Source organism: Solanum tuberosum, unplaced genomic scaffold (assembly GCF_000226075.1).
Source record: "Solanum tuberosum cultivar DM 1-3 516 R44 unplaced genomic scaffold, SolTub_3.0 scf00137, whole genome shotgun sequence".
Taxonomy (NCBI): domain Eukaryota; kingdom Viridiplantae; phylum Streptophyta; class Magnoliopsida; order Solanales; family Solanaceae; genus Solanum; species Solanum tuberosum.
The window spans coordinates 1,140,175-1,163,789 of NW_006239066.1; the positions used below are offsets into that span (position 1 = coordinate 1,140,175).

Genomic DNA, 23,615 nt, shown 5'->3' on the forward strand with positions numbered 1-23,615 from the left:
AATTAATGATTCAAAAACATATTTAATATTTTCTTATAACTACGCGAAATGCAAACAAGTATACTAATAATGCATAACTAATTAATGATTAAATGACCTCTAATTACTATTATACACATAATTTTAATTAGCTATCAAATTAATGATTCAAAAATATATTTAATATTTTCTTATAACGGGGTGAAACATATACAAGTGCACTAATAACTGTATAACTAATTAATGGTTAAACAACTTCTAATTACTAATATACGCATAACTCTAATTAGCTACCAAATTAATGATTAAAAAGCATATTTAATATTTTCTTATAACCGCGCGAAATGCAAACAAGTACACTAATAACTGCATAATTAATCAACGGTTAAACGACATCTAATCACTAATACAAACAAAACTTTAATTAGTTGTCAAATTAATGATTGAAAAACATATTTAATATTTTCTTATAACCGTGCAAAACACAAACAAGTACACTGCATAACATGGGTTTAGGGTTTAGGGAGCGCTTTACCCCCCAATGTGGGACTTCCCTGCGCGAATCTGAATTTAGTCGGGCTCCAATGTGGGTACCGAACACCGGGTGGGAAACCAAAAAAAAAGTACACTGCATAACAAATTAACGGTTAAACAAACCCCCGAATACTAATATACATAGCTACCAAGTTAATGATGCAAAAACATATTTAATACTTTCTAAAAACCGCGCGAAATGCAAACAAGTACACTAATAACTGTATACTAAATAACGGTTAAACAACATCTGATTACTAATATACGCATAACTATAATTAGCTACCAAATTAATGATTCAAAAACATATTTAATACTTTTTTAAAACTGTGCGAAATGCAAACAAGTACACTAATAACTGTATAACTAATTAACAGTTAAATGATATGTGATTACTAATATACGCATAATTGTAATTAGATACCAAATAAATGATTCGAAAACATATTTAAAGTATTATTTTATAATCGCGCGAAACACAAACAAATACACTAATAACTGCATAACTAATAAACGATTAACCAACCTTTAATTAATTAATAATACACGCATAACTCTAATTAGCTACCAAACGGGCCTAGTGTTTGTCTCAAACCTGTAATAGATCCCTCCAAACGGCTACTCGAATAGTCACACTCCTCGGTTCATATATATTTAGCCGAATCCCACAAGTACAACGAAACTTTCATCTGTCTGTTAAATTTTTGAGAGTCAGTTCAACAAATGTACTCTTCATGCTGATTGAAATTGATAACACAAGTTTGGGTTTCATGCCTTTTCTTAGGGTTTAGAGTTGACGGCTGCCTGATTAACCACTGGGATTTTTTTAAAAATTGGTACATTTCTTTAGCTTGGATCGATTCTTCTACAATGTTTGTTGCACCAATACCCAATTTTTCTCCAATTTGAATGAATTTCTAGTACTTTAAGGACCCAATTTTGATTCTTGAAGTTTAATTCACTTATACCTACAAAATCTTGGTACTTCCTCCATAGAGGGACTTGTGTTAGGTTTTTGAACTGTAACTTGTTTGAATTACTATATGCATATATGTATCATATGTGTGTGATGGTGTCAATGTAATAAAAATGACCTTTTATTTTTTTTATGTTTGATTGAATGCATCTAAATTGTCTTGAGATTTGGTACATTTTTGGAAGCAGTTATTCAGAAAAAATTTATATGGCATGGCATGCTATGTACTTCTACACCTAGTTTTCTACCATGTTTATCTTCGGCATGTTCTTATATATATGTTTCTTTAGCCTTTTGTTTCAGTGTATTACACAAGTATTCTGATGTGAAATCACTTATGTTTACCAGGATTGCTTCTGGTTTTGGCCATCCTGCCATGGCTAATAATTCTCATTTCACTGGCATGCAGGTATCCCTTCCAGAATTTAAGTTTGTTAACTTCATTTTTATTAATAAATTCTATGCTTTTTCTGGTATTTATACATCAAATACTTTGGTATCTTATGAAATCTGGGTTAGTAAAAACTAAGGTATATTCTTTTTGTACATGTATACTGGACTTTTCCTCATATCAATGAATCCATTACTTTATCAAAAGGCTTCTTGGAAGGCATAGTAGTTCTCTGAATGGAGGTGTAATGATTATGCAATCACTGTCATTCATATGTGTGTTGTCATAATAGCAAAAATTATAGGCTTTCACTGATTTATTTGAGATCTATTAGGAGAGCAACTGTTCTAGGTTTAATTATATTCAATAATTTGTCTGTATCATACACGTGTTCTATCGGTTGAATCTTTCATCATGCTTATATATGCCTAGACAATATACATAATAGGAAGTACGTATTTGTTAAATCTTCGTGAGTATTATCCCAATTTGTTTGTATCTTACTTGTGTTTACAGTTGAAATTGAAATAGGAACAAATTTGAGCCAAAAAATAAATAAATTCATTGCTCTGTATGTCGTTGCTATGATAGCCTTAAGAGAACAAAGAGGTGATATGGTTTGTCAGTCTCCTCTGTTTGCTGTGGCGGTGGATATTTAGAGTAAGAATGATCTGAAAACTGATGTGTTAGTAGGTAAAAGGAACCTGTTGATATAATCGTATTATCACGTGCCCTTTTGTGCTTAGTCTTTACTATCAACATTGTTTTACCTGGATAGTATTGTTTGCTAAAGTGAGCTCTGTCCCTGTCATTGTTAAGTCGTATTCTATATTTAGGTACAAATAATAGTTAAAATATAGTGCTCTTAGTAGTGGCTTTGCGAGCATAGAATAGTCGAGAATAGCTTCCATGAAGGACTAATATAGGTAGATCCGCTTTCTTGGTGATGCATATTCCTCCTAAAATGTCTAGATGAAAAGATTACTTTGTTGGAGTCTTGTTGACCGCTCTAAGGAGAGGATAAGGAGGATGAATAGGTTATCTAAAATCATCGCCTTGGAGAGGATACTTATGGCTCTCATCTTCGGAGCCTAACAACTTTGATTAAACTTATGAGAACGAAGATAAATAGAGCTTAAGGTCTAGTGACAGTGGCTCCTATTCCAATCGATGGATGTTTTTCCTTAAGTTACTATATGTCCTTTTTAAAATGAAATATGTGATTGCTCATTTTGCATCACTTGCCCATTGGTTTGTTTTCTTTTATTCTTCCAGCTGATGATGCTTTCCTGTTCCATACCTTTTTAGTGCAGAAGTTGATACATCTTCTAAGTTTAGACGAGAGTGAGGTGGATGATTTTATATTTGCTTAGTAGCATTTTAGATTTTGTTTCTAAATTTTGAAAAAATGTTTGGAAATTATTTCAAACAGTGTTTGTCTATCAAACTGACCCATTGTTTCAACTTCAAACTTGAAATACGGAATCTGAAGTTTGCAAACCAGGTTTTAGGAGTTTCTCTTTTTTTTTTTTTAAAAAAAAGTTTCACTGACAAAACTTCGATTTTGTTTCCATTTTCAAACACAACTTTTGACTTTCAAATATATATATAAATGAATTCAAATGTCAACCAATTCATCTTTCTCAATAAAAATATCAATCAATTCATGTCCAAATGCCTACTCAGAGTGTTGCTTTTTTCCTGACCAATTCTCAGTGTTAGTTTGTTTTTGAAGGTTTTGGCATAAGTGAATAGATTCAGTACTCTGCAATTCCCTGGGAAGGACAAGGAGAGACCTTAAGGGCTGATTTAAATTTTAGGCTCTGTGGAGTATAAGGTAGTAGTTGGCTTGGATAGGTGTTCGCTAGGTAGTGGGTGGGGTGGGATGATAATACTTCAGATGTCTATCAAAAAGTAATCCCACCTTGATAGAATAACAACTCCAACTTAATAAACTACTATAGAGTTGCATATTAACTAGCTTTGCTGAAGTCTCACTAATATATTTTGTGGTTTTGTCTAGTTTGACAAAAAAAATTGCGTTAAGAAGATGTGTTTCTTTACACCCAAAAAGAAAAGATACTTAGGCCATCAGAAGCTGTTGAACCCAAGCCATTAGGTAAAGATGTGTATCATTTTGTCTGTTCTCATCTAACGCTGTGATGTTACGTCTCTTTATTCTCATTTCAAACTCTGGATTGAATAGATGAAGTCATGAAGAATAGGTTTTCATCTTACTATTTGGTTTGGCTTACGAATTCCGGTCTTGTCCTTCAAATTAATTTAGGGAGTTGTGCATGAATACAAATTTTCAACAGTGCTGCATTGATTAGAAAATCTACTAAATATGATCGGAAAGTTGCTATATTTCTGATTTCATCTGTCCTTCCTTGCATGGATATATTGGTTGAGAAGCCTCCTATACCTCCTCTGGCGGGTCCTCCTCAGGGTGCTATTCCATCCATGTCACTGCAGGTAAAGTTGTGGAGTCTTGGGATAAATGGTTTTTGAGTTCTAGAATCGCTATGATAACTATTTTCCCCACATTTTTAGCAGTTCCAGCCTATGCTTCCACCCCAGCAGGCACAACCATATGTTTCTGGGTCATCTCAACACTTTCAGCCACTTGGACATGCAAATGTTGTGATGCCTCCTCAACCTTCACAAATCCAATTTCCTCAGCCTATGCAACAGGTTGCTGGTAGACCTGTAGTAGGAGGGCATAGTATGTCTCAGGGACCACCTAATCCCCATGATTTTCAGCGAAACCCTCCGATGTCAAATAACCACATGCCTGGTTCTGGTGGCCCAAGTTTTCCGCTATCTTCTTCATATAATGTAAGACCTGGAGAAGATCTTTTGTGATTATTGTTATTGTCAGTTTCGGTGTTCCATTCATCATATTGATGAAATTCATCATTTCGGTAACCATCTTCATCTTGTGGTTAATAGCAGGTAAATGCAGATTCTTCAAGCTCCCAGTATCAGACACAGATACACGATCATAGGTTTCCATCAGGGGTACAACCCTGGATGCCAACAAGTAATCATAATGTGAATTCTGCGACAACTATGCAAAATACTGGAGAACTAGCAGCTCCGTTGGTTCTTCCGGTGAGAATTCAATGTGTTTTATTGTACCCATTTTGCTTAAATATTGTTGAGACCTGTTAATAGGATTTGTAAGTTGAAGGTGACAGGTTCTTTATTCTTTTGGATTTCAGGAAGCAAATAACAGGGTTGACTCTGCTGAGACTACTCCCTCAGATTGGATTGAGCATACTTCTCGAAATGGGAAAAAGTAAGCGATTCCCCTTTTTGTCTTGCAGAAAGTAACATGCTAAGGTTAATGGGTGTGAGTTGACTGAGAGTCAACAGTTGAATTCGATGATTGTGCAAGTTTTTGTAAGCAAATTAAGATTCCAGTGAACAAAAAGCTGTAACCGTGGTAAACAAGAAAATGAGCTCTGCAAAACTATCACTTTTTATTCAGATCCAATCTTTTATACCACTTTGAGTGCCCCAGACATAAAAAGGAGCATTCCGGATTTGGCTTTTCGGAATCCTTGCTTTAGGATTATATTCACATAGATTACTCATAAGAATAAGACGTTCAATTCCCTAGAACACGTATGATTGAGAGTCATTAGACCTTTGCTAATAATTCAGTTGTTCCCTGAGGAGTTCAATCTGGGCAGCTAGACAGAGAGTGGGGGTGTATAAGTACCCAGGAGAAATATCTATCCCTCTAATAGAAGCTGAAGATGCGAGTTTAGAGCTTTCACCATGATTTTTAGATCGCCTTGGCAAGTGCCATCCACCCACATATTAAATGTGCTACTTAGCTCAGATGTATGCTCGTCAGGCAAGTTCACCACAAGCCTGCACATTTTTCCTCTTTATTGCTAGAAATATCACTTTCCAAGCTTTGTCTCTAAAATCTTCTTGTGATCCTGCCGTGAGTCCAAATAGGGTTCTTCACATTGGCTAGCATACCCCAACTGATATCTCTCATGTTTAACATCTTATTCCATGGCCTTGCTATAGTGTAACTTTGACGAATTAGTAGTGTTTGGTAGAATGCGTACAATAATTGTCTTATGCCTAAATGCTTCTATCGGGGCACTTTTTACTACGTTTTCTTAAAAGTAAAATAGTTTTACTATTGATAACATCATACAAGTTGTATACCAAAAAGTAGAAAATCCATAGAAAGATCTGATTCTCCATAAGAGACACCTTAATCTCTATACAATTTGGATTCTTTCGGGTGCACCAAAAAGAAATTATAAATAGGAGGCTATTCTTCAATTTTTTTTGATGACTGTGGTGTTCAGGCCAGCTTTCGGCACACTTCAACAAAGTTCACGGGATACCTCCCATCTCCCACCAGCAACATGTACCAAGTTACACTGTCCACCAAGGCTAGGGTAGATGAGAAGAAACACCTAGTGTTTTTTTGTCTCCATTGGGATTTGATTTTGAGACCTCATGGCTCTCAACCACTTCAATGACCATTAGGCCATACCCTTGGGTGCGCTATTCTTCAAATATACGAAATCACTTTCTATCCGTTCAAAAACTTTCATATTTCTGCCTCTCCAAAACGATATAAGAGTTAGTGGAGCAACATCTTACACCCTTTGTCTTCTCTTCCTTCTTTGAAAGTTTAACTCGGTAGTGCCTCCTTGACTGTTCTTGACATCCTCCATTGTAAGCTGAACCAATTCAAAGTCCCCTTCCACAAAATAAGATGCTACCTGACAATGCACAAAGAGATGATCTGTCTTTGCATGAATTCTTATACAGAAAACACCAATGGACATATGTAATCCTCTTTCTATTCCCCCGAGTTAAGATCGCTACTCTTACTGCCAACCAAGCCAAAAAGACACCTTTCTTGGTGTTCCAGCAATCCAAACTGATTGGTATATGGTGGTTGGGTATTTTCTAGCCAAAAAGCTTATGGTAACACTTAACAAGTAATGCAACTTAACTGGGAACCTCCTGTTGCTCCCAAGCCCATCTCCATGACCTGTTCGACAAGAGATGCGTTGACCTTGTAGAGCATTTCAACTAAGCTTTTTGTTTCACTATGTTCCTAATTTGAAGGTGTTCCTCAATGACCCCCCTCATGCATCCTTACATGTTTGGTCTTTTTTTTTTTTGTAGATGTTTGGGAATATGAGCCTCAAAATACTCTTTTCACACCACTTGTGTCCCAAAAGTTTTTCATTGTCCCTAGTTTCGTACCCAACCGAAATATGATTTGTCCGCTGAACTCGTCCCTTTCCTTTATAATATTCCTCTGCAAATAACATTCAAAAAGAAAAGATGTTTTAGATCCCCTTGATCCCCTTCAACCATTCCATGTTTTTCTGCTATCACTCTCCTTCGTTGACCATGTTCCTCAATCTCAAATCTCTATATCCATTCACATAGTAGCGCCTTGTTGAAAACACAAAGATCTATCTGTGAGGCCTTCCCATTTCTTTGGTACCGTAACTGTCTCCCATCTAATTAAGTGAAGCTTCCTAGTCCGGTTTGGTGACTCCCACAAGTTCCTTTGAAGGCTTTCTAATTTAGACGTAATACTAACTAGTGCTTGTGGCGGTGACATGAAGCATGTAGGAATGGTCGACAAAGTATCCCTTACTCCCTTCCTCCCTTCCTCCCTTCCTCCCTTCCAACAAATAGCTCTTCTGCCATCCATATATTTTCTTTTCTACTCATTCAGTCTTCAGATTTCACCTTGTTTGGTCCTTGTCAGATGGCACAGGCACACCAAGGTATATATTGGGTAGAGCTCCAAATCAGTATCCTCCATTGCACCACCCACTCAGATGATCTCAGACTTTGTGGGGTTAATCTTCAGACAGCATAAGAAAGATGTATCAAATTTTCCAATAGGTTAATTTCTGCATCACAAACTCTATTGTCTTGTCTATGAACAAGTGTTGGGTAAGTTTGTCCCCATCACTGTCAAGAAGTCCATCAAGTATCCACCTCTAGTGCTTTGTTTATCACTCTTCTTCCACTAGCACTGGAGATAATAGGTTTCTCTGTTTCAGTCCTCTTCTTTGCTAAGACATCTCATGAGCTGCTATTCATCGCTACCAAATTCTACCTGACTATTGATTAGCAGAACTTGATACACCTCTATCAAATGACTTCATTTTGACCCTATTTCTTTACCATCATTCATCTTTTACATGTGGCTTCATGCTAGTAGGTGCTAATTTCAGCATCATTTGATGATCACTAGGCCAATCATGGTCACTAATGTTATTATATTTCCTTTGGCTTTATTACTTCAGCTAATTAATAACTTTCTTACATTTTTTGAATTTTTTAGATACTATTATAATAGAAGGACAAGAATCTCTAGCTGGGAGAAACCTCTAGAGCTGATGACAGAAATGGAGGTGAGGTTACTTGTCATCTAGATATTAGTTTTTTGCAGATAATTATGGTTAGTTTTAATCCAGTTTCTTGTACTTATCCATAAAAAATGCTGTATCCAATTCTTTTTGTATGAAGCTTCATAGAACCACTTTTTCTTCCCTAAACATTTGTGATTTCTGTCAAAAGTTTGGTGAGAGAGCAGATCTCTTTGATCTTAGTATACTATGTAGTCTTCATTTGGGATTTGAATTTGCCTTTTTTCCAATATAGTTCTAAAAGTTTTTATATTTAACACCACTGTTCTAAAAGATGTGTTAAGTATATACATGGCATGGTTATATTTGGTGCATCTTTTCGCAGACAATTTTTCTTCTTTTTGATTAATGTAATGTTGTAGCAAGATGGAGAGAGGAAACTTGATGTAAGATTTAGGGTCACATTTATCATTCTGGTTTGCAGAAGAATAATTTGGTTGGTTGCACCCAAGAGTGTGGCCTAGTGTCAATGAAGTGGATTGAGAACCATGAGGTCTCAGGTTTAATTTCCAGTAGAGATAAAGACATTAAGTTATTTCTTACCATCCGTCAAAGCCTGGATGGACAAAGTTACCCGGTATTACTTCATCATCCATCTCACTATTTCCTTGGATTATAGACCCAAAATACTTGAAACTCCATTTCTGGAGATGACTTAGAGTATCAATCCTCACTTCCGTTTTATAGAAACTTGACAAATATTTACGAATTTAAGATAAATTTAAATTAACTAACTATTCAAGTTTATGTTAGCAAGATTTTTTTACATCGAATGCTAGTTACTAGCTCTTTTCCAAGAGCTAATAGGGAGAAAAAACATATGTTCAGAAATTAATTTCATCGAAAAAGAGCATAACTGTAGCTTATGAGTTTCAAACTTGTCAAAATGAAACAAATCATGATGCTGGGGGCTGTGTCAAGTATCAAACTTAGAATGTTAGTGCAGGATTTCAACACCCTTACCATCACGCTGAAAGTCTTGTTTGTGTTAAGGGTGTTCAACATTAAAAATATACTCAAAAGTAACAAAATTTGATATATATATATATATATATACACAATGTAATTTTCCGGTGAACAATGTTTAATTGATCACCCTTGTCGCAGTCGTAGCTCCACCACAACTTGGCAACGGTTCCTTCCTGCAACTTAAAATGTTGGTCAAAACCTGCATCTGCAACACTTCTTTTACTAAAAACAAACTACTTTTCCTCTAATTTACACTCAAAATAGATGAAGCTTCAAATACCACTAGGAGGAGACAAATCCACAGGAGGTGCAGGTTTCGGCATAGGACGTGAATCATCTAGGCCTAATGCTAGATGACAGCGGTGATAAGTCAGGAGTGGTGTCACTATGTTCGGAGATGTAGAAGTAACCGTAGATTTCTCAAGTCTATATTGGTAAGACCTCATATATATCAGAATGATTAGAAGATCTAAAAATAAAGTTGAGACAAGGAATTTGACGTTGGTACTTGAGTTATTTACGAAGATTAGTTGAGTAGAACGATGTCCGTTTTGAACTCAAGAATAACCAAGGAAGACACATTTGAGAGTACGACGGACTAACTTATCTTTCTCAGGGGCTAAGTTATGAACAAAACATGCACCCAAGGGTGTGACCTAGTGGTCAATGAAGTGGGAGAAGAACTATAAGTTCTGGGGTTCAAATTCCGGCGAAGATAAAAAACACTAGGTGATTTGTTGCTATCTGTCTAAGGCTTGGTGGACAGAGTTTTCTGGTACCTGATGCTTGTGTGAGGTAGCGGGTAGTCTTTGAAATTAGTCGAAGTCCACACTAGTTGGCTCGGATACCATGAACAGAACTTAAAATTTAATATCAAAAAGAAAGTTATGAACAAAACATGCACCCAAGGGTGTGACCTAGTGGTCAATGAAGTGGGAGAAGAACTATAAGTTCTGGGGTTCAAATTCCGGCGAAGATAAAAAACACTAGGTGATTTGTTGCTATCTGTCTAAGGCTTGGTGGACAGAGTTTTCTGGTACCTGATGCTTGTGTGAGGTAGCGGGTAGTCTTTGAAATTAGTCGAAGTCCACACTAGTTGGCTCGGATACCATGAACAGAACTTAAAATTTAATATCAAAAAGAAAGTTATGAACAAAACATATGCTCCCAAACACACAAGGGAAAAGAGTATAGATGTGAATGAGGAAGCAGTACTGAATAAGAAATCTGATTCTGAATGGAAGATGGATCATACGATTAATTAAATAGCACGACGTGAGAACTGCATTGTACAAAGTGCAACGGAATATGGGATTGAATGAGAAGAGTGGTGTACGTACATGATGTCTAATGAATAATTCCATGGTGAGTCATAAACTGTTGAAACTGGGAGGATAAGTATTCTTACTATGAAAAGTACTAATAGAAACACAAAATTGATTTTGTATTTCAGCACAAAACCTCTTAAATATAGAAAATAACTCAAAACAATCTTTCAACGTGAAAATCCAAGTACATCTTGGATAAGCATCAATGAAACTAACGAAATAACAAATTCCTAAGGTTGAACCGACTCTACTAGGACTCCTATCATAATGAACTAATGAAAAAACAGACTTTGCATGACTCACAACACTCTGTGGAAAGGTAGTGCAGGTGTGTTTTCCAAGCTGATACAACTTACAATTTAATGTTGGCAGACTAGACAAACTAGCATCTTCTGTTGCTTGAACAACCTTGGATGTCCCAAATGTTTGTGAATCAAGTCTCGAGGATCTGTAATTGGACATGTTGTGGAGAATTAGTAGAGGTAAGGTAGTAGAAACCTTGTGGTTTATAAATTGCACCAATTGTCTGTCTCGTGCTCCTTCATAACAAAAGAGTCGTTGAGAAATATTATGCATTTAAGGCACAGTCAAACAACTAACGAATGCAAGATTAAAATGACAACTAGGAATATAAAGAACAGATTTAGAGTGAGTGACAAAGAACAGGGAATTAACATGTCCACTAACTTTTGCTAATGTTGGGATCCCATTGGCTAAAGTAACAATAGGACAAGACTGTGAATAAATAAATATTTGACGGAAGTCATTTAATACTAGAAATGTGATCACAAGCGCTCGAGTCCCTGATCATAGTCCAAGGGTATTAGACAGTGAAATCCAAGCAAAATATTTACTAGTATTAGTATTAGACTGAGCAACCGAGGCCACTTGTGGTGATGTCAACTTACTTGCTCGATATTGAAGATACTCATTATAGTCCTCTTCAGATAAGTAAAACCCTTGATTACTTGTGATGTCAGTCTAAGCAACATGCACATTCTTGGGTGGTCGACGCTGCAGAGAAAAGCATACTTCACGAGTGTGTCCAAGCCTATTACAATAACTACACTTAGGTTGAAATCTTCCAAAACGACCTCTTCGTTGTTGGTTCTCCATAGACAGGGATGTCGATTTTCTGGTATTTGAGATGCGAGAACAGAGGATTTAACAGTTGGTGATGAGACCACTGTGTGAATGCTGATGCTTCAAGGTGAAGTAATCGAGAGAATACTTCATCAATTGTAGGGATAGTGGGACTGGAAAAATCTGGTCACACACAGAATTAAGGTCATTTGGAAGTCCAACAAGTCTAAGAACTAGAGACATATCCATTTTCTGTTTCGTTAAGTTTGTCATTCGAGATAACACATCATAAAAAATAGATATGTCATTAGTGTATAAAGTCTGGGCCTTTTTCCAAATTTAGTAAATGTCTGGAATGGACGAATCTATTTGGGCGGATTAGGCTTCTGGTGATCGAAATCTGCAGAAAAATGGAGGGATTGGCTCGGAACTACTGGGCGACCCCACAGGGAGAAAAACAGCTCAAAAAGTGATTAGAACAGGCATCACTCACTGGCGTGTGTCTGACACACCATTGGCATTGGAACTCTGGAGGGTGTGTGGATGGGGTTCTGCTGGAACTGCTTTTTGGGGTTTGGTCGCTGGAGCTTTCTGAATCTCGTGGTATTGTTAGTTTTTGGAGAACACTGGTAGAAAGTGGAATTGATGTGGACAACTACTTAGGTCATTGGAAAATTGCATGGTGACTGAAATTTTCTTCCCGAAAGAAGCTGGTATTTTGCACAACTATATTTTCTCACCAAGGAACAGATACCGTGTGAGAAAGCTTCGGAAAATATTATTACTGATAAAAAAGCACCAGAAATATTATTAAGATGTGTATCTACGTTATGACACTAAGCCCTATTTGTAGTTATATTTTACACAATACATAGTAATCCTTTTCCAGGATTGTACTGCTGGAAGTTGCTGATTTCTACTCCTGAAATACTGTTTATGTTCAATTTTTTGACTTGACCTGCTTTCATGCTGTTTTCATTGGGGACAGAGGGCAGATGCATCAACTGACTGGAGAGAATTTACAAGTCCTGCGGGAAGGAAGTGTGTAACTTATATATTTTCTAGTCCTCTATCCAATTGTTCTTCTATAGTGGGTATTTTTGTGTGTTATTTATGCATAATGCCGAGTGCTTTGATTATTTTCTGCAGGTATTACTACAACAAGGTTACTAGAAAGTCAAAATGGAAAATGCCTGATGAAGTCAAGGTGATGTTAGATTTTAAATCCAATAAGGGTTTGTTCCTTGCTTTAAATGACACGATAAGAAAGGACAATATTCTGTTTTCTCTGATACACTGTTTCTCTCAAAATCTAATTATTTATACATTCACAGTTGCTAAGCATGATAAGAAGGGACAATATTCTGTTTTCTTTGTTACTCTATTTCTCATAAAATCTAATTATTTATACATTTACAGTTGGCTCGTGAAAAGGACACTATTTCGCACGCCTCTGATTTTGGATCCATTTCTAGTATTAAAACATCATCCCCGGGTGCAGATGGTTCATTTGTCTCGGCACAAGGAGCTATGACAAGCCCAATTGCTGTGTCACCAGTTGCTAACTTACCAGCTATTGTGGCTTCAGAATCATCAAGTTTATCTGGTAAGGTTTCTTCTCCGACGATTGACGCAGTCGAAATGCAGAACTCTTCAGAACCTGCTTCGCCAGCTGTTGCTAATTCAGAGAAAATTGGAATAGCAGTAACCTTGGGAAATTCTGTCACGATACCAGTGTATGCTTTCAGATTTGTATGTTCTAAATTTGCCTCTGGCTTGTATTGCTGTCATAATTGGATTTCAATTTCTGCAGTAGTTCTGAGACTACTTCAGCTCAAGATGCAGTAGCATGTGGCAATGGAGTTTCTCCAGAGAATAGGGAGGTACATTACCCTTTTGAAACACTTATGCGATGATTTAATTACTAGTGGTTAAAAACCAAGAAAGATTTTCTTAGCTGTTATGCTGGATGTTGATCCAGTCTGTAGTGCAGTTGTTAGTCACCTGCTAACAGGTGAAGGTTGTGCTCCGATGAGCTTCTCTTTTGTATTTTGTGCTTGATGTGTACCTGAAATGCAGGAAGTTAAGCAAGATGCTGCAATAACTGGAATAGGAAGTGCTACTCCATCAGAAGAGAAAACAGTCGAGCTGGGACCATTAGTTTATGAGAGCAAAGTGGTATATTTTATTATTGTTTTATTGTCCCTTTTAATGTATGTCTCAAAATCACTCTCCCTCCTATTTTAAGTATCTGATTTTATTGCCTTGGCTTATTGCTTAATTTGCTTGTTATGATATCCTTTTGCACATTGTTTTCAACTTTTGACTGCTAAATTTAGGAGGCAAAGAATGCGTTCAAAACTCTTTTGGAATCTGCTAATATTGGGTCTGACTGCACGTGGGATCAGGTTTATTACTTGCTTGTTTTGTGCATACTGTGAACAATCAAGGAATATCATCTGACATGAATTGTATTTGTAAGGCCATGAGAGCAATAATCAATGACCGAAGATATGGTGCTCTAAAATCCCTTGGTGAGCGGAAGCAAGCTTTTAATGAGGTATCTCTCTGAGTAGGCATTCAATGATGATGGTTGATGGAAAATTTCCCTTTCCAGTTTGCAATATTGGCTACATAACAAATATCTGGAATGGGTTAATTGCTTCTCCAATGTTTCAGCATACTCTATTCCAAAAAGAATTAAGGTGTATTGCTATTATGTAAGATCTGTGTTCTGTTCCAGTATCTGAGCCAAAGGAAAAAACTGGAAGCTGAAGAGAGACGTGTTAAACAGAAAAAAGCTCGGGAAGATTTCAGGATAATGTTAGAAGTAAGTGGAATTTTCTTCTGCAAGTGTCTTTCATTCGATATATCAGAATGTGTAAGAGGCTGGTATATCTCACTCGTTCAAAAGAAAAACTGATATTTTTCACAACAATCCCTGTTATTCTCAATCTTACAGGATTGCAAAGAGCTGTCACCATCCTCAAGATGGAGGTTTGTCTTTCATTTGTAATGCTAAGTTGTCTGCTACTTGTTTTCTAATGTTGGTCATTGTTTGTATTTCTTTTGTACCTGGAAGTTGCTTTATTATTTGTGTAAGTTCCATTTGATCCACTAACTATCTGCTGTTGATTATTCAGTAAGGCAATTTCCATATTCGAACTTGATGAACGTTTTAAAGCTGTTGAGCGAGCTAAAGACCGTGAGGACCTTTTTGAAGATTATAAGGAGGAACTTGAGAAAAAGGTGAAGCTCCTTTCAATGAACTTTCTCATATGATTGTTTCTGTTAGACTCTCAGATTGGTAAAGTGTGCGGGCTGTAGTTTATATGGTTTTTGGCTCCTCACAAATTGAGTTAGCATTTCAGTTTGAGATAGACACAAGGTCCAATCTTTTAAACATGGCATTAGAGGCAGATCTATCCTGATGCTAGTCAGATCTATCCTGATGCTAGACTATTAGATGTTAGCCCACCTAGGTCCTGATGCTCCAGATGTCCAATCTTGCTGTGCGATTAATGTATTAAAATCCCACATCGGTAAGGTGTATGGGCTGTAGTTTCCTTGCATGATTTTGGACAATCTTCACCACTTGACCCTGCTTTTGAAGTTGAGTTAGGCCCATGGTGCATTTCATTAACAATATTCATTCCATTCCCTCTGCAGGATGTCTTTTAGTTGTTCCTTTGTTTTTTGTTCTAGAGCAGAAAGAAGTGCTGTAAAATGTTCAACTTAAAATCTAGTAGTTTTTGAATACATTTTTAATGGTTTCTCAAGGGGGACAGATTTGTTCACCATTGAATTTCAATTTTAACAGACGTTATTGGTATTTCTACACACAGTTTCTTGTCTTCACTCTTTCGTCTTTCATGTATTGCATGTAATTTTGTTCAAAACTATGATATGCTTCTTCCTCTCCTCCGCCCCAAAAATAGAAGAAGCTTTTTAATACTTTCATGCACCTGTAGTTCAAGTCTCTTTTTTAGATATGGTCTGTTTTGAAGAGAAATTTTATTCTATTACTTTGTACTGGATTTTTATCAGGAGCGTGCAAGGGCATTGGAGGAGCAGAAGCGCAATAGAGTGGAGTATTTAGAATTCTTAAAATCCTGTGACTTTATTAAGGTATTAGTTCTAGTGGAATTAGCATCAGTTCCCATGTTATTTCCAGGAGGTATAACTTTCATTGTTGCTGACTGATTTTGTTCAGGCCAGTAGCCAGTGGCGGAAAGTTCAGGACCGCTTAGAAGCTGATGAAAGATGCCCCCGCCTTGAGAAAATTGACCGCTTGGAGATTTTCCAGGTAGTTATCATTTTCTAATAAATTATAAATAGTTATTTTCAAACATCTCATTTGTGTGCCCCAGCTTTGAACTTATGTTGTAATCTTTTCTGTATTAGGAATATATACGTGATTTAGAGAGGGAAGAGGAGGAGCAAAGGAAACTGCGGATGGTATATTGTTAATTAAACTCTGCGGTTAAAATTTAATTCATCTTTGGAGACTTCGATTTATCTGTTTCTCACTGGACATACACCATGGATTCAAATAGGAAGAATTGAGGAAAGCAGAACGTAAAAATCGTGATGAGTTCCGAAAACTAATGGAAGAACATGTTGCTGTGGGAATGCTTAATGCAAAAACTATTTGGCGTGATTATTGCATCAAAGTTAGTGGTTCTTTCTTAGTTTCAGTGAAAGTGATTACCTTCATGAGTTTCCTTTCTGTCTCTTTGAATTTCACATCCAAGAATTTCCTTCTTTATTTTGTGCTTGCAGATCAAAGATATAGCTGCATATCTAGCTGTATCATCAAATACTTCAGGGTCATCAGCAAAAGACTTATTTGCAGATGTTGTGGATGAGCTGGATAAACAGGTGAAATAGGTTGCTAATAGGTGTATTGAATTGTGTAAACTACATTATTACAGTGAGGCCTGAGCCCTAGCCCCTATTTATAGTGAACAAAGAATTGAGATGAGCCTAGCTCTGATGCCATGTTGAGGAGTGGATCTTATTGAGAAAAAATATTATTGAATTGTGTATCTGCATTATTACATTGAGCCCTATTTTTCGACACTACATTTCAATCCTGTTCCATGTAGGATACTATATACAAATCCTATTCCTATTCCTACTCCTCCTCAAGCTGGTTCGTACAAGTCATCTGTACCGAGCTTGTAACAGATGTAACTACTACGAGGAGGGACTTGATGAGAATATCTGCAGATCACTCGACTTCGCGAATTTTGTAACAATATTTCCGATGAGAGTCTTTTCTTTGACAACAATCAATCTCAATGTGCTTAGTCCTCCGGTGAAATACCGGATTTGATGCGATATGAAAGGTTGCTTTGTTATCACTCACAAGTTCCATATGATAGATTTCTCCACATCTTAGTTCTCTACGCAACTGTTTAATCCATACTAGCTCACAAGTTGCTACAACCATTGCTCAGTATTCTGCTTCTGCACAAGATCGAGCAATCACACTCTGTTTCTTACTCTTTTAGGACACCAAATTACCTCCAACTAACAACATTATCTAGATGTAGAACATCTATCAGAAGATGATCCTGGCCCATCATCGTCTATACCATTGCTCGATATTCTGCTTCTACACTAGATTGAGCAACCACACTGTGTTTCTTACTCTTCGAGGCCACCAAATTACCTCCAACTAACCATATTATCTAGATGTAGAACGTCTATCGGAAGATGAACCTGGCCCATCATCGTCTATATATCCAACAATCTGCCATGGCCTTGATCTACCCAGAGCTGATTTTATAAATTGCAGAATGTTGACAACTGAATCCCATTGATTATCACAGGAAGAATCCATCAATTGACTTAGAACACTCACAGGAAAAGAAATGTCAAGTCCAATCACCGTGAGATATTCAACTTACCAACTAACTACCAATATCTTCCAGGATCATTGAGTGGCTCACCCTTTCCTGGCAAGAGTTTAGCATTCGGATCAATAGGAGTATCAATAGGTCTACATCCCATCATTATAGTATCCTTAAGAATGTCTTAGGCATAGTCGCGTTGCGAAATAACAGTAGTGTAGGAATATCATACATTCCCTTGGGAAGACTGTCAACCGTTTCATTTTGAGTCTGACTGGTTTGTCCAGAGATGCATATAATACCTCCTTTTTCTTGTACCATAGCTTCATTCATTTCTCTGGATATCCATTTACTTTTCTGACAGTATCCGAGCTAAAATGACCTTCCTGTGTATTGGCTGTCCTCTGGCTTTAGTAACTGATGAATTTTTCAATCTAGCCAACCCTAGCAAATGCCATCTCAGGGACAATGATAACTGATCTTCTCCTTCCTTGATTGCTTGATAATGGTTATACTACGTCCTTGTTTGTTATAGTTTCTCGAGCAGAAGAACTCTGAGAAGTGATCACGAAACTTTCATGTTTTCACGTAGTTTCCTTTAGCTTTCGAGGTCTCCTTTAAAGTGTCACACAGCCACACCATTGTCTTCCAGATATAAGTAGTTCTTTTGATCAAGTTTCGACCACGTTCCGTCCATTCGTACCACACCCAGCATTGGTTTCACTTCCGATGATATCGTGTGACCCACCCAACACAAACTATTTTGTGTCGCCAACCATCTTAACTGGACCAAGTAAACTTAGTGCCAGAATCCCCCTCCCCACCCCGAAGTGGTATTTGAAATGAAATGAAAGTAAGGCTTATAAAAATTTAGCCTCGGAAAAAGTGCCCGAGAGTATCTCTGCTTCTCTAAAGTAAAGTATAAAGTTGCATCTCCCTCATGACTTTTTTGGCTGTAATAGACACTTGTGACTGACTAAACGATATATTGTTTCATCCTCTGCCCCTTCCAAAAAGAATTGAAGCTGAACGTTCAATTGTTATTAGCATTTATCTCTTTGCTTGATGAAAGAGGTAGTTTATGCTAGTATCCTAGCATAGTAATGATCCTGTTCATACTCTCTTTCAGTGATTGAATTTGGTAATGTTTTCTTGAGTTGGGCTCTTGTGGTGGGATGCATCCTTTTTTTCCCCTTTTAAGATAAAGATGCCACCATCTATCTTTAAAGTTTGTGTGCATAAATGACTGTTAACAGAGAGAGTCTCCAATTTTTTTTTACTATTATCCAAAAAGTGGTGCTTGATTTTCCTTCAGTTTAACCTGATCGATGCAATCATGTTTATCTGTCAATTGCATTGTGATATTGTAGATGACTCACTTTGAACAAATGGAGAAATGTTGGTGTTCATTTTTGTATCCTATTTTTGTTATTGATACATCATTGTGAATTTGTGTTACTTGTATGTTGCTTCAGTATCTTGATGACAAGTCACGAATTAGAGATGCAGTTAGGATGACTGAGGTAATCATCACTCTTCATTTTAAACCTCTGTTGTGCTTCGGCTAGTACCTAATGTTTTTGCTGAGCCGTCTCTGTTTTCAGAATGGACTGACATCAACCTGGACGCTTGATGATTTTAAGGATGCAATTGCAAAGGATATTAGCTCTCCACCAATATCAGATACCAACTTAAAGGTCTAATTATGGCTAAGCACTGTATACTGTTTCACATCGACCCTTGTTAGAATTGAATGTTATGTGAAATTAAAGAACACCATTCACTAAATGAATTTCTATATACTTGTCCTCTTTTTTTTTGTCTTTGGGATAGGTGCTTGTAAGTTGAGTGGACTGAGTGCTAGCATAAGTAAAACTTCCCTGTCATGTTTCATTGGAAGTTGGTTAGTTTGTGAAAGCTAAAATGGGAACTCCTTGGTAGTCATCTGTGGTTAGTGGCATTTTCCTGTAGTATCAACCATAACCCATACCATATAAAATTTTGGATCTTCTTGTAATGGAGTTTATAGAAGACTTGCATGTCGGTTAGCAAGTAAACCTGAAACCTTCATACAAAGACCACATTGATCAAATACTTGGTGTTAGCTTTTGCTTCCAGTTCTTCAGTTTTGGTACCATTTCCCCTAGTTAGTTTATTTATTTCCTGGATGGCGGTGCTTAATATTACACCTACAGCACATATCTTAAGTTGCTTAATACAAAGCAATTTGCCTGGTAGTTTTCTGTTTTTATGGTTAGTGGATAAGAGTTTTACTCTATGAAAGATGAACAGCACAACTGGATGATATCAAAAGCATATTCTATTTTTGTAATGAGGATATTCTCTCATTCTTCAAATATCATTTGTCTTTTGGAGGTTATTTATGTTCATGGCGTGTAATTTATGTACGTGGGAAATGTGAATATCATTTGGCTTTTACCCTACAAAAGTGGTTAAACAGCATAACTGGATGATGTCAAAATCATTTTCTAATTTTGTAATGAGGGTATTCTCTCATTCTTCAAATATCATTGCTTTTGGAGGTTATTTATGTTCATGACGTATAGTCTATGTACGTGGGAAATGTGAACTGCAAGGGGTATGTTGAAGAATTTGTGCTTCGACAGTAGGTTGGTTTTTTTTACTATACTTTCAATATCTCAAAACTTTTGTAAGGCATTTTATCAAAGATTATTATGTGAGGAGTTTCTCCAAAAATATGGTAATAGTACTTTACATTATATCCCCCTTGCCTTCCAAACGGAGGAATGAGAGGACATACATGGATTATGCTGAATTTTCTACCATGCTTTTCTAAACATGGATTATGCTGAATCTTCTACCATGCTTCCTTTCTAAACTTCATATTTTACACTTTTGGGCTTTCTGGGTCATTGAGTATTGAATGTGCATATTTCATCTGCGTAGCTTGTCTTTGAAGAGTTACTGGAAAGGGCCAGGGAGAGAGAAGAAAAAGAAGCTAAAAAGCGTAAGCGTCTAGCAGATGAGTTCTATGAACTTCTTCATGCATCAAAGGTATATTAAACAGTTTACAATCTCTCACATTGCAATGGATGGGATCCCATGATGTTTTCCTTTAAACCATAATCTATTTTTTGTTGTGGTTGCAGGAGATTACTGCATCGTCGAAATGGGAGGACTGTAAATCCCTCTTCGGAGATAGGAAAGGACCTACTTTTGCTTTTATTGATCTAGAATTAGTAATCATGGCTGCAAAGGTCACATCTTTGGAGATTGATAATTGATATTATTTTCAAGGACTAATATCTCCTTCAATATTCTAAACTGAGTAATTCACACAATCTAGAAAGTACCTTAGCATAATAGATGTGATGAATAATTTGGTGCTTTATATCCCTCAACGTTTAAGTAGGTCATGTCTTTTACAGTATAAACATGAATTACCATTTCACTAAGTCACTTTTAATGTTACTCAATCACTCAAGAAATGGGTTGATATCAACTATTAGTTGTTCCAACACTGAGTGTTTAGTAGTTCTAGCAGTTGCTAGTTGTTTTACTTCTGATATTTGTGATTGTTTCAAGCTTCTGATGAAGTATGCTGCTAAATCTCTAGTTTTAGATTGTCTAGCCTCTTTTGCCATAAATGAAATGCTCTTGCTATATACTTTTTTATTCATAATCTCACAATTCACACTATGTAGTAACATTGAATGTGGATTTCTTTGCTGTTATTATTTTACAGAATAATGGGTGATGAGAGCTTGCTGCTGGAAATATTTGACAAATTTGTTAATGAACTAAAAGAAAAGGCAAAAGAGAAGGACCGGAAGCGTCAAGAGGATAAGGTACTTGAATTACTACAAACCCTTATTTCTCCTGCTAATTTCGGCTGGGGGTAGTAGATGTGGTGTGGGTGTGATTGTGGTTGATATGGTTTGTGATTGTGGTAGATGTCGCGTGGGTGTGATTGTGGTTGATATTCTAGCCACTTCATGTGAATTCCCTTCTGAACAAACATGCCAAACTGTGTAATTACAGCCAAATCCAATTACAAGTTGGCCCTCCAAACAGGCACCAAGAGTTCTCTTTTTCTCTTTTCACAACCTATATGAGTGTAAAATAATGAAGCTTTCAAGTTGCTTTGTTGTATTGAGTGTGAGACAATTTTGATTTACAAATACAATATTTTCAAAGATGTTTGGGCTTGCTATAGTTATTAAAAGGATACAATACAGCTGATGGTGTGAGGCAATAATGTTTAATATGAGTAAGATTTTGGGCTTGCTATAGTTACTAAATGGAAGATTAACAAGTGCCCGTTTGGATAGACTTATTTTAGGTGCTTTTAATCCAAAATAGCTTTTAAGCAGTTTTGAAGTGTTTGGGTAAAGTTAAAAAGTGCTTATAAGAACTTATTTTAAAGCCAAAATAACAAAAATAAGCCAAAAGCCATAAGTTAGAAATCCTAACTTATGGCTTTTGGCTTATAAGTCATAAGCCAAAAGCCAATCCAAACAGGCTAGCACTGATGGTGTGAGGCAATAATGGTAAATCTGAGGTATCAACAATGAATATGGCTTTTTAATGACGGTTTAGACCTTTGGGTTTGGTGCTATCTGTCACACCATTCCTTTCTTGAATCTTGTGAGGGTTCCATAGTCCCATCATTCCCAAAAGAGGCATTTGATGGCGAGCATGGAAAGCCACTGTTCATAACGAATAGCTAAAAATAAAAACAAAAAAACTCTGTATTCAGTTGAAGTTCACTGGCTCTGACATGTCAAGTTTTAATCTGCAGGCAAGAAAAGAGAAGGAAAGGAAAGATAGAGAAAAGAAGAAGGAAAAACATAGAAGGGATAAACACAGAGGGGATAAGAGCAGGAAAGAGAGAGAAAGAAGCAAGAAAGATAGCACAGACAGTGACAAAGAAATCAAAAGGTCAGGAAGTGACAGAGATAAGAGAGACAGTGACAAGGAGATCAGAAGGTCAGGAAGTGACAGAGATAAGAAAGACAGTGACAAGGAGATCAAAAGGTCAGGAAGTGACAGAGATAAGAAACATCGCAAGCGGCATAGACGTTCCTCTGATGACGATGAAAACGAGAAAGATCATTCAAGAAGTTCTTACAGACGTGACAGTGATTATAAGAAACTGAAACAGGTCTGATATCATCATTGATTATAACATTGTTCCTTTTGGCAACTCTGAATCTTTCTAATGTATAGAGATTTGATGTAATAGATGGACCAGCACAGCCGGAGTTTGGAAGCTAATTCGGAGGGCCAGCATAAGAAAAGAAAACGAGATCATCGAAGTGATTCTCATAGGGATGGTGACTATGAGGATCACAAAGATTGGGAATTTGGCGAGGATGAAGAAGTTTAGTAGCTTTTTTTTTCTTTTTCAAAATGATTTCTCAAATGCGCTTTTCATTGTGTACATATTATAATGTAGCGCGGTTTACTATCCCCTCCCCCAACCCCCCTAAAGAAAATAAACAGAAACATAGTACTTGATGATAATGTTGTTTGGCATTTTGTTGTAGCAAAGTCAATTCAGTCTTCTCATCCTTTGGGTAGCATTATTTTTGCTGGGGATATAATTTGGAAGGTACTGACTGATATATTGACTGAACCAATATTTGACTAGTTAGTTATAGGGGTGGTAATTGTGCGGGTTGGGTCAAATTTGGGTGGAACTTCTATAGGGCAGCAATTGGGGGGTTGGGTCAAATAAATGGGTAGGGCGGGTTAGGTTTGATTTTGTCTTCGCTATATGCTATGGATGAGCAAGACATGAAGAGTCTATGTGACTTGGTTAATGCGATTTTGATATAGTAGGAACACTTTGGAGTTTCTTCCCTTCTAGCTTACACCTTAGGTCAGAGAAGTTGTTCTTCAGGTCCTTATACCTTTGGCACTTCACAGATGTCTTATTCTGTAGACCATTATCTAGGAAAGGAGCCAGGGTATTAAAATAATTTCTGGTTAACTTATTTTCCTTTTATCATAGACTTATGTTTACATCATGCTCCCTTAGTAGTTGATCACTTTGAACCATTAGCTCAAGGC

At 36.8% G+C, this 23,615-nt stretch overlaps 1 protein-coding gene across 4 annotated transcripts; it reads left to right on the forward strand.

Moving 5' to 3' along the window:
* The first annotated feature begins 1,141 nt into the window (after positions 1 to 1,141).
* Positions 1,142 to 23,138, forward strand: LOC102586174 (pre-mRNA-processing protein 40A-like). 4 transcript variants are annotated; one of them, XM_015310773.1, is made up of 29 exons: positions 1,142 to 1,349; positions 1,838 to 1,898; positions 4,296 to 4,355; positions 4,434 to 4,718; positions 4,833 to 4,994; positions 5,105 to 5,181; positions 8,236 to 8,305; positions 12,689 to 12,741; positions 12,850 to 12,907; positions 13,120 to 13,436; positions 13,514 to 13,583; positions 13,780 to 13,878; positions 14,040 to 14,108; positions 14,183 to 14,260; positions 14,444 to 14,530; positions 14,663 to 14,697; positions 14,844 to 14,949; positions 15,748 to 15,828; positions 15,914 to 16,006; positions 16,105 to 16,158; positions 16,257 to 16,373; positions 16,483 to 16,581; positions 19,034 to 19,081; positions 19,163 to 19,255; positions 20,487 to 20,594; positions 20,690 to 20,742; positions 21,286 to 21,388; positions 22,342 to 22,704; positions 22,786 to 23,138. In XM_015310773.1, exons 2-29 carry the CDS (start codon positions 1,866 to 1,868, stop codon positions 22,927 to 22,929), a joined length of 3,015 nt encoding a protein of 1,004 aa, XP_015166259.1. In that variant the 5' UTR covers positions 1,142 to 1,349; positions 1,838 to 1,865; the 3' UTR covers positions 22,930 to 23,138. The 4 variants fall into 4 exon arrangements, with proteins under 4 accessions (XP_015166259.1, XP_015166260.1, XP_006352104.1 ...); XM_015310774.1 differs by having other exon boundaries at positions 13,517 to 13,583; XM_006352042.2 differs by having other exon boundaries at positions 4,836 to 4,994.
* The last annotated feature ends 477 nt before the right edge of the window (positions 23,139 to 23,615 follow it).

Coding starts and splice junctions, on each gene's coding strand:
- LOC102586174 (XM_015310773.1), top strand. CDS start 1,866: ATGGCTAATAATTCTCATTTCACTGGCATGCAG. Junction 14,531..14,662: donor ATTTCAGGATAATGTTAGAA/GTAAGTGGAATT, acceptor TCAATCTTACAG/GATTGCAAAGAGCTGTCACC. Junction 14,698..14,843: donor TCACCATCCTCAAGATGGAG/GTTTGTCTTTCA, acceptor TTGATTATTCAG/TAAGGCAATTTCCATATTCG.